The sequence below is a fragment of the Coregonus lavaretus genome (genome assembly GCF_964263955.1).
Source record: "Coregonus lavaretus genome assembly, chromosome: 11".
NCBI classification, from domain to species: domain Eukaryota; kingdom Metazoa; phylum Chordata; class Actinopteri; order Salmoniformes; family Salmonidae; genus Coregonus; species Coregonus lavaretus.
Genome location: NC_139998.1, coordinates 17,455,536 through 17,468,397, shown reverse-complemented (window position 1 = coordinate 17,468,397; position 12,862 = coordinate 17,455,536). Strand labels below are relative to the sequence as shown.

The 12,862-nt window shown below is 41.3% G+C and overlaps 1 protein-coding gene across 2 annotated transcripts in view; it reads right to left on the bottom strand.

Annotated features, from left to right (window-relative positions):
• LOC311137064 (tetraspanin-9-like) overlaps nt 1-12,862 on the bottom strand; it is a gene marked incomplete at its 5' end in the record, with an annotated part of 327,548 nt that overhangs the window by 6,078 nt on the left and 308,608 nt on the right. For both annotated transcript variants that reach the window (XM_084171388.1, XM_084171387.1), the window contains 2 exons: nt 6,059-6,190; nt 6,610-6,711. In XM_084171388.1, coding sequence (XP_084027514.1) covers nt 6,059-6,190; nt 6,610-6,711 — 234 coding nt within the window. The remainder of the gene's footprint in view (nt 1-6,058; nt 6,191-6,609; nt 6,712-12,862) is intronic.

Below are 12,862 nucleotides of genomic sequence, written 5' to 3'. Positions count from 1 at the left end.
GGGGTTTCCACTAGATAACACAACCACAAAGTCAGATTCCACAGCCACAAAATTGGCTACAAAAACGAGCTTTTTGTTCTTCATTTAAGGTTAGGGTTAGGCATAAGGTTAGCAGTGTGGTTAAAGTTAAACTACTGTTAGAACTACTAATACAACTAATAAAACAAAATACCTATAACATATAGTATACTGTACATACATATTTACAAATATCTTCACATAGTGATGTTTCTATTAGTTAAAAACCCAAACAGTTTGTTCTTAGTTTCTCTCTGCTACTGCACGGCAAGCGGTACCGGAGCGCCAAGTCTAGGAACAACACTTAAGCCATAAGACTGCTTAACAATTAATCAAATGGCCACCGGACTATTAACATTGACCCCCCCCCCCCCCTTTGTTTTTACACTGCTGCTACTCGCTGTTTATTATCTATGCATAGTCACTTTATATCTATGCATAGTCATTAGATGTACCTGTACCCCTGCACATTGACTTGGTACCGGTACCCCCTGTATAAAGCCTTGTTATTGTTATTTTATTGTGTTACTGTTTATTTTTTACAATTTTATTTTACTTTAGTTTATTTAGTAAATATTTTCTTAACTCTTTCTTGAACTGCATTGTTGGTTAAAAGCTTGTAACTAAGCATTTCACGGTAAGGTCTACACCTGTTGTATTCGGTGCATGTGACAAATAAAATTAGATTTGATTTTATTTGAAAAGGGGCTTTCTATTGCAAAGGCTTTCTATTGCTAAGATATGCATGGAACTCAAACATTAGGCACCCATCTTTAGGCACAGGTCGCATGCCTCATATTATTGGGAATCTCCCATCCTGAGGTGATAAATACGGCAGAACAGATATGGAGGGAACATGTAGACCCTGAAGTTTTGTACTGTAAAATCAAACTGCTGTTTTAGGCATTATGAAAGAAAAAGTTCACATGGTGACCAAAATGCAAAGTAAGCAATGTTAGGCTACTTAAAATCTAAATGATATTCAAAACAATACAATCCTTATCTCAACACACTTGCAAAGTAACTATTGTATAGTCATTTAAAATATATACTTTTTTAGATACACTCTTCGATTAGCACTAGAAGAGCCGAGTGAGTCAATTTTTTATGTCATGCCAGCCTCCGTCCTTGACTTTTGGAGGAAACAGGTACAAAAGTATCTATATCCACAGTAACACGAGTCCTATATCGACATAACCTGAAAGGTCGCTCAGCAAGGAGGAAGCCACTGCTCCAAAACCGCCATAAAAAAGAGCCAGACTACGGTTTGCAACTGCACATGGGGAAAAAATGGTAGAGCATGGCGCTTGTAACGCCAGGGTAGTGGGTTCGATCCCCGGGACCACCCATACGTAAAAATGTATGCACACATGACTGTAAGTCGCTTTGGATAAAAGCGTCTGCTAAATGGCATATTATTATTATTATTATAAAAAGATCGTACTTTTTGGAGAAATGTCCTCTGTTCTGATGAAACAAAAATAGAACTGTTTGGCCATAATGACCATCGATATGTTTGGAGGAAAAAGGGGGTGCTTGCAAGCAGAAGAACACCATCCCAACCGTGAAGCACGGGGGTGGCAGCATCATGCTGTGGGGGTGCTTTGCTGCAGGAGGGACTGGTGCACTTCACAAAATAGATGGCATCATGAGGAAGGAAAATTATGTGGATATATTGAAGCAAATGGATCTTTCAAGTGGACAATGACCCCAAGCATACTTCCAAAGTAGTGGCAAATTGGCTTAAGGATAACAAAGTCAAGGTATTGGAGTGGCCATCACCAAGCCCTGACCTCAATCCTATAGAAAATGTGTGGGCAGAACTGAAAAAGTGTGTGCGAGCAAGGAGGCCTACAAACTTGACTCAGTTACACCAGCTCTGTCAGGAGGAATGGGCCAAAATTCACCCAACTTATTTAGGGAAGCTTGTGGAAGGCTACCCGAAACGTTTGACCCAAGTTAAACAATTGAAAGGCAATGCTACCAAATACTAATTGAGTGTATGTAAACTTCTGACCCACTGGGAATTTGATGAAAGAAATAAAAGCTGAAATAAATAATTCTCTCTACTATTGTTCTGACATTCTGCCGTTTTACAGCCCTCTAACCAACCCTCTAACCAATTGTACTATTATGTGTGTTTTTCCGCGTTATTTGTAATTTATTTTGTACATAATGTTTCTGCCATCGTCTCTTATAACCAAAAAGAGCTTCTGGATATCAGGACAGCGATTACTCACCTCGCATTGGACGAAGATTTTTTCTTCAACGAGGCGGCCGCGAAGGATATCATACAGACACCCGACAAGGCCCAAATCCCCGTCATTCGCGTGAGGAAGAGACGGAGATATCGCGGACGCAGATCCGGGTGCCTTGTAAGGATCCGACGGCGAGCGAGTAAACTGCCTCTTCCATCAATCCTATTAGCCAACGTTCAAGCTTTTGAGAATAAAATGGACGATTTAAGATTACGGTTATCCTACCAACGGGACAATAAAAACTGTAATATCTTATGTTTCACGGAGTCGTGGCTGAACGACAACAATGATAACATTCAGCTAGCAGGCTATACGCTACATCGGCAGGACAGAACGGCTGACTCTGGTAAGACAAGGGGTGGCGGTCTGTGTATATTTGTAAACAACAGCTGGTGCACAAAATCAAATACTAAGGAAGTCTCGAGGTTTTGCTCGCCTGAGGTAGAGTATCTTATGATAAGCTGTAGACCACACTATTTACCAAGAGAGTTTTCATCTATATTTTTCATAGCTGTCTATTTACCACCACAAACCAATGCTGGCATTAAGATTGCACTGAATGAGTTGTACAAGGCCATTAATCAACAGGAAAACGCTCATCCAGATGCAGCGCTCCTAGTGGCCGGGGACTTTAATGCAGGGAAACTTAAATCCGTTCTACCTAATTTCTACCAGCATGTTAAATGTGCAACCAGAGGGAAAAAAACTCTAGACCACCTTTACTCCACACACAGAGACGCATACAAAGCTCTCCCTCGCCCTCCATTTGGCAAATCTGACCATAACTCTATCCTCCTGATTCCTGCTTATAAGCAAAAACTGAAGCAGGAAGCACCAGTGATTCGGTTAATAAAAAAGTGGTCAGATGACGCAGATGCTAAGCTACAGGACTGTTTTGCTAGCACAGACTGGAACATGTTCCGGGATTCTTCAGACAGCATTGAGGAGTACACCACATCAGTCACTGGCTTCATCAATAAGTGCATCGATGATGTCGTCCCCACAGTGACCGTACGTACATACCCCAACCAGAAGCCATGGATTACAGGAAACATCCGCACTGAGCTAAAGGGTAGAGCTGCTGCTTTCAAGGAACGGGACTCTAACCCGGACGCTTATAAGAAATCCCGCTATGACCTCCGACGAACCATCAAACAGGCAAAGAGTCAATACAGGTCTAAGATTGAATGGAGGTCTAAGATACACTGGCTCTGACGCTCGTCGGATGTGGCAGGGCTTGAAAACTATTACAGACTACAAAGGGAAGCACAGCCGCGAGCTGCCCAGTGACACAAGCCTACCAGACGAGCTAAACCACTTCTACGCTCGCTTCGAGGCAAGCAACACTGAAGCATGCATGAGAGCACCAGCTGTTCCGGATGACTATGTGATCACGCTCTCCGTAGCCGATGTGAGTAAGACTTTTAAGCAGGTCAACATTCACAAGGCCGCAGGGCCAGACGGATTACCAGGACGTGTACTCCGAGCATGTGCTGACCAACTGGCAAGTGTCTTCACTGACATTTTCAACATGTCCCTGACTGAGTCTGTAATACCAACATGTTTCAAGCAGACCACCATAGTCCCCGTGCCCAAGAACTCTAAGATAACCTGCCTAAATGACTACCGACCCGTAGCACTGACGTCTGTAGCCATGAAGTGCTTTGAAAGACTGGTCATGGCTCACATCAACAGCATAATCCCAGAAACCCTAGACCCACTCCAATTTGCATACCGCCCCAACAGATCCACAGATGATGCAATCTCTATCGCACTCCACACTGCCCTTTCCCACCTGGACAAGAGGAACACCTACGTGAGAATGCTATTCATTGACTACAGCTCAGCATTCAACACCATAGTGCCCTCTAAGCTCATCACTAAGCTAAGGATCCTGGGACTAAACACCTCCCTCTGCAACTGGATCCTGGACTTCCTGACGGGCCGCCCCCAGGTGGTAAGGGTAGGTAACAACACATCTGCCACACTGATCCTCAACACCTTCAGGGGTGCGTGCTCAGTCCCCTCCTGTACTCTCTGTTCACCCATGACTGCATGGCCAGGCACGACTCCAACACCATCATTAAGTTTGCCGACGACACAACAGTGGTAGGCCTGATCACCAACAACGATGAGACAGCCTATAGGGAGGAGGTCAGAGATCTGGCCGTGTGGTGCCAGGACAACAACCTCTCCCTCAACGTGACCAAGACAAAGGAGATGATTGTGGACTACAGGAAAAAAAAGAGGACTGAGCACGCCCCCATTCTCATCGACGGGGCTGTAGTGGAACAGGTTGAGAGCTTCAAGTTCCTTGGTGTCCACATCACCAACGAACTATCATGGTCCAAACACACCAAGACAGTCGTGAAGAGGGCACGACAAAGCCTATTCCCCCTCAGGAGACTAAAAAGATTTGGCATGGGTCCTCAGATCCTCAAAAAATTCTACAGCTGCACCATCGAGAGCATCCTGACTGGTTGCATCACCGCCTGGTATGGCAACTGCTTGGCCTCTGACCGCAAGGCACTACAGAGGGTAGTGCGTACGGCCCAGTACATCACTGGGGCAAAGCTTCCTGCCATCCAGGACCTCTATACCAGGCGGTGTCAGAGGAAGGCCCTCAAAATTGTCAAAGACTCCAGCCACCCTAGTCATAGACTGTTCTCTCTGCTACCATACGGCAAGCGGTACCGGAGTGCCAAGTCTAGGTCCAAAAGACTTCTCAACAGCTTCTACCCCCAAGCCATAAGACTCCTGAACAGCTAATCATGGCTACCCGGACTATTTGCACTGCCCCCCCACCCCATCCTTTTTACGCTGCTGCTACTCTGTTAAGTATTTATGCATAGTCACTTTAACTCTACCCACATGTACATATTACCTCAACTACCTCAACTAGCCGGTGCCCCCGCACATTGACTCTGCAATGGTACCCCCCTGTATATATAGCCTCCCTACTGTCACTTTATTTTACTTCTGCTCTTTTTTTCTCAACACTTTTTTTGTTGTTGTTTTATTCTTACTTTTTTTGTTTAAAATAAATGCACTGTTGGTTAAGGTCTGTAAGTAAGCATTTCACTGTAATGTCTGCACCTGTTGTATTCGGCGCATGTGACCAATACAATTTGATTTGATTTGATTTGATTTGACATTTCACATTCTTAAAATAAAGTGGTGATCCTAGCTGACCTAAGACAGGGAATTTTTACTAGGATTAAATGTCAGGAATTGTGAAAAACTGAGTTTAAATGTATTTGGCTACGGTGTATGTAAACATCCGACTTCAACTATAGTATCAGAAAGAGCAGAGTAGGAGGTTTCCAAAACCCTTACCATTGCCAAATAACTCTCAAAATTGAAGAAATTAGCTCTATTTCCAAATAAAACTTTTTCTAAGAATAACCACTGTTCCATGCACTCCACACATGAGAATGTGGCACAGTAACGTAAACTAATGAAAATGCTATTGTGTTCTAAAATATATTTTTCATATTCTGATGTTACCCAAGACCTTCATAAACACAAACAAATGATTATTTTTCCGATACCATATGTGAAATGTATTTATTAGACTGTTAGTTTGAGTCAAAATGACTGCTCATTGGCTCAAAGGGCCCGGCTTTTCTGGTGTTAAAATGGTATTTGGTTTCCCAGGCTTGTGACATTGACAACATTTGATTGTTGAATATATTACCTATAGGCCTCCAATTTATTCCAGAAGATCTGACGGTGACTGCCCAGTGTCCAGTGCCCGCCCCGTGTCCAGTGTGCCCACTCACCCTTGTCCAGAACATGTTGGTGGAGTTGCGTCCGCACTCCTGGTAGTGTTCCTGGCAGCAGCGGTCGGGCACCACCTTTTCCTTGAGGGCCTCGTGCCAATCTGTGTATCCTACCACCCCACAGCACTTCCACTGCAAGACACACACACACACATGGAGGACGGGGACAGCAGAAGTTAGTGCTACCTGTCTGTACATCCACAGAGTCCTCAAACCAACTCTGATAAATACGGCAGTAAGTTAGTCTATTGTAATTACATATGTACGCTCCCTGTAAGATGCTGTCCCTATGTATCTTAAGGAGCCCATAGCATATTCCAAGAAACAGTATGGATTTTCCATACCGGCTATTCAGTTAATAGATGCCGGTGAATACATTTTCAAACATTCATGGTAATTACAGCGAAAATGGTTTCAGACGAAGGCTTCACTATAAATGCATTTATGCACTATCCTTAGGTGAATTTGAGTCCAGTGATTCTGCTGTTTTACATGTGAAGGTTGAGTGTTTATGAATGGTCATGATCCCAGAATGTTTACATACTACATACCTCTGCTTGGATGATGTTCCATGCGTTCCTGAGGCCTACGTTGTTGTCTGTGTTGTACAGAGACAAGCCATCCTTCAGGTCCTGCTTGGCATTCTCGCTGACCTGAGGACAGATAACACAACACACAAACCTTGGTTAAATAGATGGCTTCAGATGACCTAGAAATCTGGAAGACACATTGGACTATGCCGTATATCTCTTGTTAAATCTGAAGGTTTGACTTTGATTGACATCGCTCGATTCCCTCCACTGAGCTTACATTTAAATATGCCTTTTGGCATAGCGATAGCGTTTTCCTCTCGACTGGATCTTAACAATGCGATCACTGCTCATGTCATTTCTGATGGATATAAATATTTCATCACACATGTTAATGAGTTTATTGCATACAATCAATGCTTGGCTGTTCCAGAGCAGCCCTGTATGCCTAGAGGGCTGGGAAACTACCATGGAAGATTGAAGGCGGTGTGCAGAGATGGAAGTTATTATATTGAGAAATTATACTGTGTCTGTAAGAGGAGTTTGTGCTGGTCTTACAGGAGATCAAAAAATATATGTCACAAGAAGGAAAGAAATGGGCTGGGAAGGCAATTTGTGTCATATTGAAATCTTAAAACCTAAGCACTGTGTCTGTAGAAGTATATGATTTCCCCCCATTGACATGAATGGCACAATAACTGTGCCAACGCTGTCAGTGGAAGTTACAACCCATTGGGCACACCACGTCATTTCAACATGGAAATATGGGTAATATTTCGTTGAGATGTTGATCAATGAGACTTGAACCTTTATTCCCCCACTAAAAAAAAGCCAGATGTTGAATTCCTAATGTGTTATCTATCACTATGCTTTCAACCATCTAAAAGCACAACCAAATTCCAATGGAAAAACAATGTCTGATATTTTGTATTTATACTTCATATGTTTTCTCACTGTTCTTCATCACAACCAAATGACATGGACATTGCTGTTGATATTACATTGAAAGTACATATTGCAAGTGATCGATGCTGTTCGAGATTCTGCACAGATTATTATAGCAATTGTGAAGATCTCCACAGACCTACAACCTTTGAATGCTATCTTGAAGATGCACACTCTCTATGAGTAGGCCTACATTAGAAGACATTTATAATTACAGTAACCTCAAAATGTAGCTATGGATGTGTTACTCATTTTAAGGTTGACTAAATACTGTTACATTAGTTTGAAAGATAGCCTTAACTGTATTACAAAAGTAATATTGAATTGTGTTTGGTTGACTCAACCAAATATCAAAATGTAAAGCCCCCATGCAGTCTTTTTAATGTTAAATATTATATAATCACTGTATGTCTAATAAATCACTGTGTGTTTATTCCATGAAAATAGCTCAAAATAAAATGTTATATCATTTATTTCCCTGAGCCTCCTTTGCCATTGAAATGCTCAGTCTGATCATGTGGGCATGTTGATAAATATATTTACATACACAGCCCTGATTGGCGGATAGGATCGTCTAGACTCTAGAGCATGGGTAGGCAACTAGATTCAGCCACAGGCCGATTTTTGTCTGAGTAGATGGTTGGGGGGCCTGAACATAGTTACAATAATTTGTTAACTGCAAATTGACAACAACTAAGCCCAAAAATATACAATATTTGAAAAGAACAATCATTTCATACCTTGATTACATTGAGACACGGACACATATGTCTCTTTTTTTTATTCGTGGGAATACTTGGGAACATATTTACTCAATTAAAACATTTTTTTTATGAATTCCTGTTGATTTTACAGTTATTTTTTACCCAAAAACAAATACAAAACAAATACAAGAAAATCACATTTTTGACTGCACTGCCCCTTTAAAATAAATGTATCTAATGCTTGGATAGTTTCATCTGAGCCACTGGCTTAATCCTATTCTTTAAAGGGATACTTTGGGATTTTGGTAATTATATATTTTTTACATTTTTGTCATTTAGCAGACACTCTTATCCAGAGCGACTTACAGTTAGTGAGTGCATACATTTTCATACTTAGGCCCTTTAGGAACTTGTGGATATAATTTGTATGTCTCTGCGTGCAGTTTGCTAACTAGCGCTAGTGCAATTGATAACTAGCATTAGCACAATTACTGGAAGTCTATGAGTAACTGCTCACATGCTAGCAGATACCCATAGACTTCCAGTCATTGTGCTAACGCTAGTTAGCATTGGCTTGCGAAACTACCTCCAACTTCCTTCATACTGGACACAGAGATAAAAAATGGTATCCACGAGTTCATCTGACTCTGGGGAAATAGATAACAGGCCTAATTGCCAAAATCCCAAAGTATCCCTTTAACTTGTATTTTTGGTTTAGTTGGAGACATGAAACAATCATATAATTTGTTAACTTGTCGACAAGTTAATAGGCTATTTACTGTGTTGCAAAAGTTATATTGAATTGTGTTTAGTTGTCAATGCAACAAAATATCAACATTTGAAAAATCTAAGTTAAAGAATAGGACTAAATCAAATCAAACTTTATTTAAAGTGCATTTAAAGTTTGATTTGATTTAGTCCTATTCTTTAACTTAGATTTTTGGTTGCGAGGGAGACTTGAATCCAACATGTCAATTATTAATTTGCAGACAAACTGGATTTAAAGCCAGACTATAAGTCAATGGCACAGATGTAATTATCCAAGCAGAAGATACATCTGGTGATATTTAGTTTTTTGACAACCAAACACAATTCAATATCCAGTTTGTCTACAAATGAATAACTGGCATGTTGGATTCACGTCTCCATCTCAAAATCGAAATTAAAGAATAGGACTAACTCAAATCAAACTTTAAACGCACTTTAAATAAAGTTTGATTTGATTTAGTTCTCTTCTGTAATTTACATTTTTGGTTGAGAGGGAGACATGAATCCAACATGTCAATTACTAATTTACAGACAAACTGGATTTAAAACCAGACTAAGCCAATGGCACAGATGGAACTATCCAAGTAGAAGATACATCTGGTGATATTTAGTTGCGTTGACAACCAAACACAATTCAATACTGATATGTTGGATTCACGTCTCCATCTCAAAATCAAAGTTAAAGAATAGGACTAAATCAAATCAAATCAACATTTAAACGCACTTTAAATAAAGTTTGATTTGATTTAGTCCTATTCTTTAACTTAGATTTTTGGTTCAGATGGTGATATGAATCCAACATATTAATTATTAACCTGAAGATTAAATTAGAAATTATCCAAAGCTTGAAACCCTAGGACATATATTGTCTGTTTTTAGTTTAACCGTGAGTTGAATTGAAACAATAGCTGTTGATGACTTTGCAAATGCTTTATAGGCCTAAATAGTATCATTGATGATATATGACATATAAAATATGGTTACATTTCATTTGCTCTGTTAAACCTACCCTTTGGAATGACTTCGATAGCAACAGTGAGATCTCTCAATAATCATTCTCACGATAGCACATTGGTAGTAGTCAGTGAGAAATATCAAAGCTGGGTTTGTTTAAAACCCTGGATGGGAGACCAAATGGATAGCTGTAGATAAGTCAACACTCCATTAGGAGGTGCTGACCAGCCTATTGTTTTTTTCTGATAGTGGATATAACATTGAAGATCTGATATTGTTTCAAAGGTAAAAATTAAAGATATTTTATACAAGGTTTGTCTATTTTGAAAATTGGTTACCATGATGGCCATAATCCTGTGGTTGAAATTTCACCCTCAAAACAACAGTTTACGTTGATTCCTTTTTGCAAATCCAATGTATTTTCCACCTAGATTCCACGTCACAATACATTGACAAATTACATTGAAACAACGTTGATTCGACCAGTTTGTGCCCAGTGGGAAGGAGATGCAGTGTGCCTGTCCTCTCTAATCTACACTCTTAGATTAAACACTAACAGACTGACTGTGAACATTGTTTTATAGAGGGGCTTGCTGTATAGCAAGAGGGGAGAACAGGAATTGAGCAGCTGGAGAATATCACATATAATGACACTTGGTTCATGCTGAGGATTGACACTTTGTTCCTTTATAAAACCATTTGCTTTACATGCGTGCTCCTTTGCACTTTTTATCGATTGCCGCTTTTATGCATGCATTTTAATAATTTGACCATGTGTCTTGCTATAGGTTATCATAAAGGTTCCGTTAGCGACTTATCACTCACTGATCAATGATTTGGAGGAAACTAAACCACAGTAGTTCTCCCAGCATGTCACTATTTTCCCTTTGGTACTGTTTAGGCCTATAGCCTACTAAAGGATATTTACAATACAAGATTACAATAATATAAAGACAACGTCATCCATCCGTAAAGAACAACCCTGTCCAGACCTGTTTGAATAATGCATTTTGCCATTCGGAGATGCACTTTGTAGCCTACTCTGTAACTTAACCTGTTTATGTTTTTACTGTGTGCATTAGGGCCTAATTGTCATTTTTATTTATACTGTGCAATAATTGTATTGTGTACACACATCCAGCTCGTTTGTGTGGTGACTTTTTTAGGGATGGGAGAGATTCTCTGAATATTTATTTGTGCGGCTGTGGACACTCAGGTCGACGTTATCGGGACAGTAGCCATTACACCCAGTCTTAAATTGTTGGTTAACAAAAGTAGGCTGTAACGATGAGACTATAAAACTATTGACTGTAAAAGTGTGCTGTTTTCTGTGGATTTATACAGCTTCTGTCATAGCTGGAGGTCCAAGGCAGGTTGGATTTATTTGCATACAAACAGGGAATTGGGTCATAATAAGGACAAAGTGGGCAGATAACAGACATTTTATTACCATGTATAGACGCAACAAATCTCGATCAGATAGTGATCGGATCATCTTGATCGGTTGACGACAACCACGTTATTGCAAGGTATAACCACGGCTAGAGAGACACACTGTGACACAGAGGGGGTTTGTGTTGTTTGGTGTCAGTGTGTCCTGCCCTGGCTGCAGAGGGCTGCTGGGTGAATTAATCTCCCGGTGTCTGGTGGAAAGCAGACTGAACCAGGTTTTCCACTAGGTTTTTGCCTGTGCTTAGCTATATTCTGTTTTTTGTATATATTGAAAAACTCCTTAATGATTAAAAGATGGCGTAGAAGTGCGGTTGTGTTTTCTGTAGTGTCCTTGTGTAAATAGCCAGTTTTTTTAGTTTTTTCTCTATTTTGTATATATTTCTCAATTTTACTTTTCATTCTTTAACTAAATATACTTTCCTGCAACCCGCCTCACCCAACGTGGAAAGGATTATATTATTTCTTTATAATTTTATCAAGAAACTTAAGCTGAAACTAGTCTAGCTGCAACCGAATGGCTGTGGTAGCCAGCTAGCTAGCTACTTGCTATTAGTCACCGTTAGCGTCTTCACCATTGTCCGTGGCCTGCACTACCCACCAGCCAGCACTAGCTCTAGCCTGGACAATTTGTTGGCCAGTCTGCACAGCGTGCTATCGACCCAGAGCATATCGGAATTTCTGCCGATATCACTGGACCCTACCGCCGGATCATCGCAATTAGCTAGCTGCAACCGAATGGCTGTTGTAGCCAGCTAGCTAGCTACTTGCTATTAGCCACCGTTAGCGGTCTAAACCATTGTCCGTGACCTGCACTACCCACCAGCCAGCTCTAGCTCTAGCCTGGACAATTTGTCGGCCAGTCTGCACAGCGTGCTATCGACCCAGAGCATATCAGATTTTCTGCCAGAATCACTGAACCCTAGCGCCAGATCATCGCAACTAGCTAGCTGCAACCGAATGGCTGTTGTCGTTGGCTAATTACCATTGCCCCTTAGAAGGCACCAGTTAGCCTTGAGCTAGCCTCGAGCCAGGCCCATCTCCCGGCTATCTACCTCTCTGTCAACCGGACGGGACCTCCTAGTGTTGACACAGAGCCCCGCCGATCCAACACGACTGGTCTGCTGACGAAATCGACTGATGTGGTTTCAACAGAATTCCCGTTACGACGTCGACAACAAAGATCCATCTGCTAGCCCCGGCCTGCTAGCACACGCAAGCCGTGGCCTCTTGCTCGCCAGTGCTGTAGCAGCCCCCGAACTACCTCCGAACTCTCCTATTGCTGTTCACCGGACCTTATGATAACTCAGCTATACAGCTGATGCCTGCTGGACTGTTCCTTTATACGGCATCGCATCCTGTTTATGTTTAGCCTCAGCCCAAACTTTGTCGCCATTACTAGCTGTTGTCTTAGCACTCTCGAATAACACCTGTGATTGCTTTATGCCTCTCTC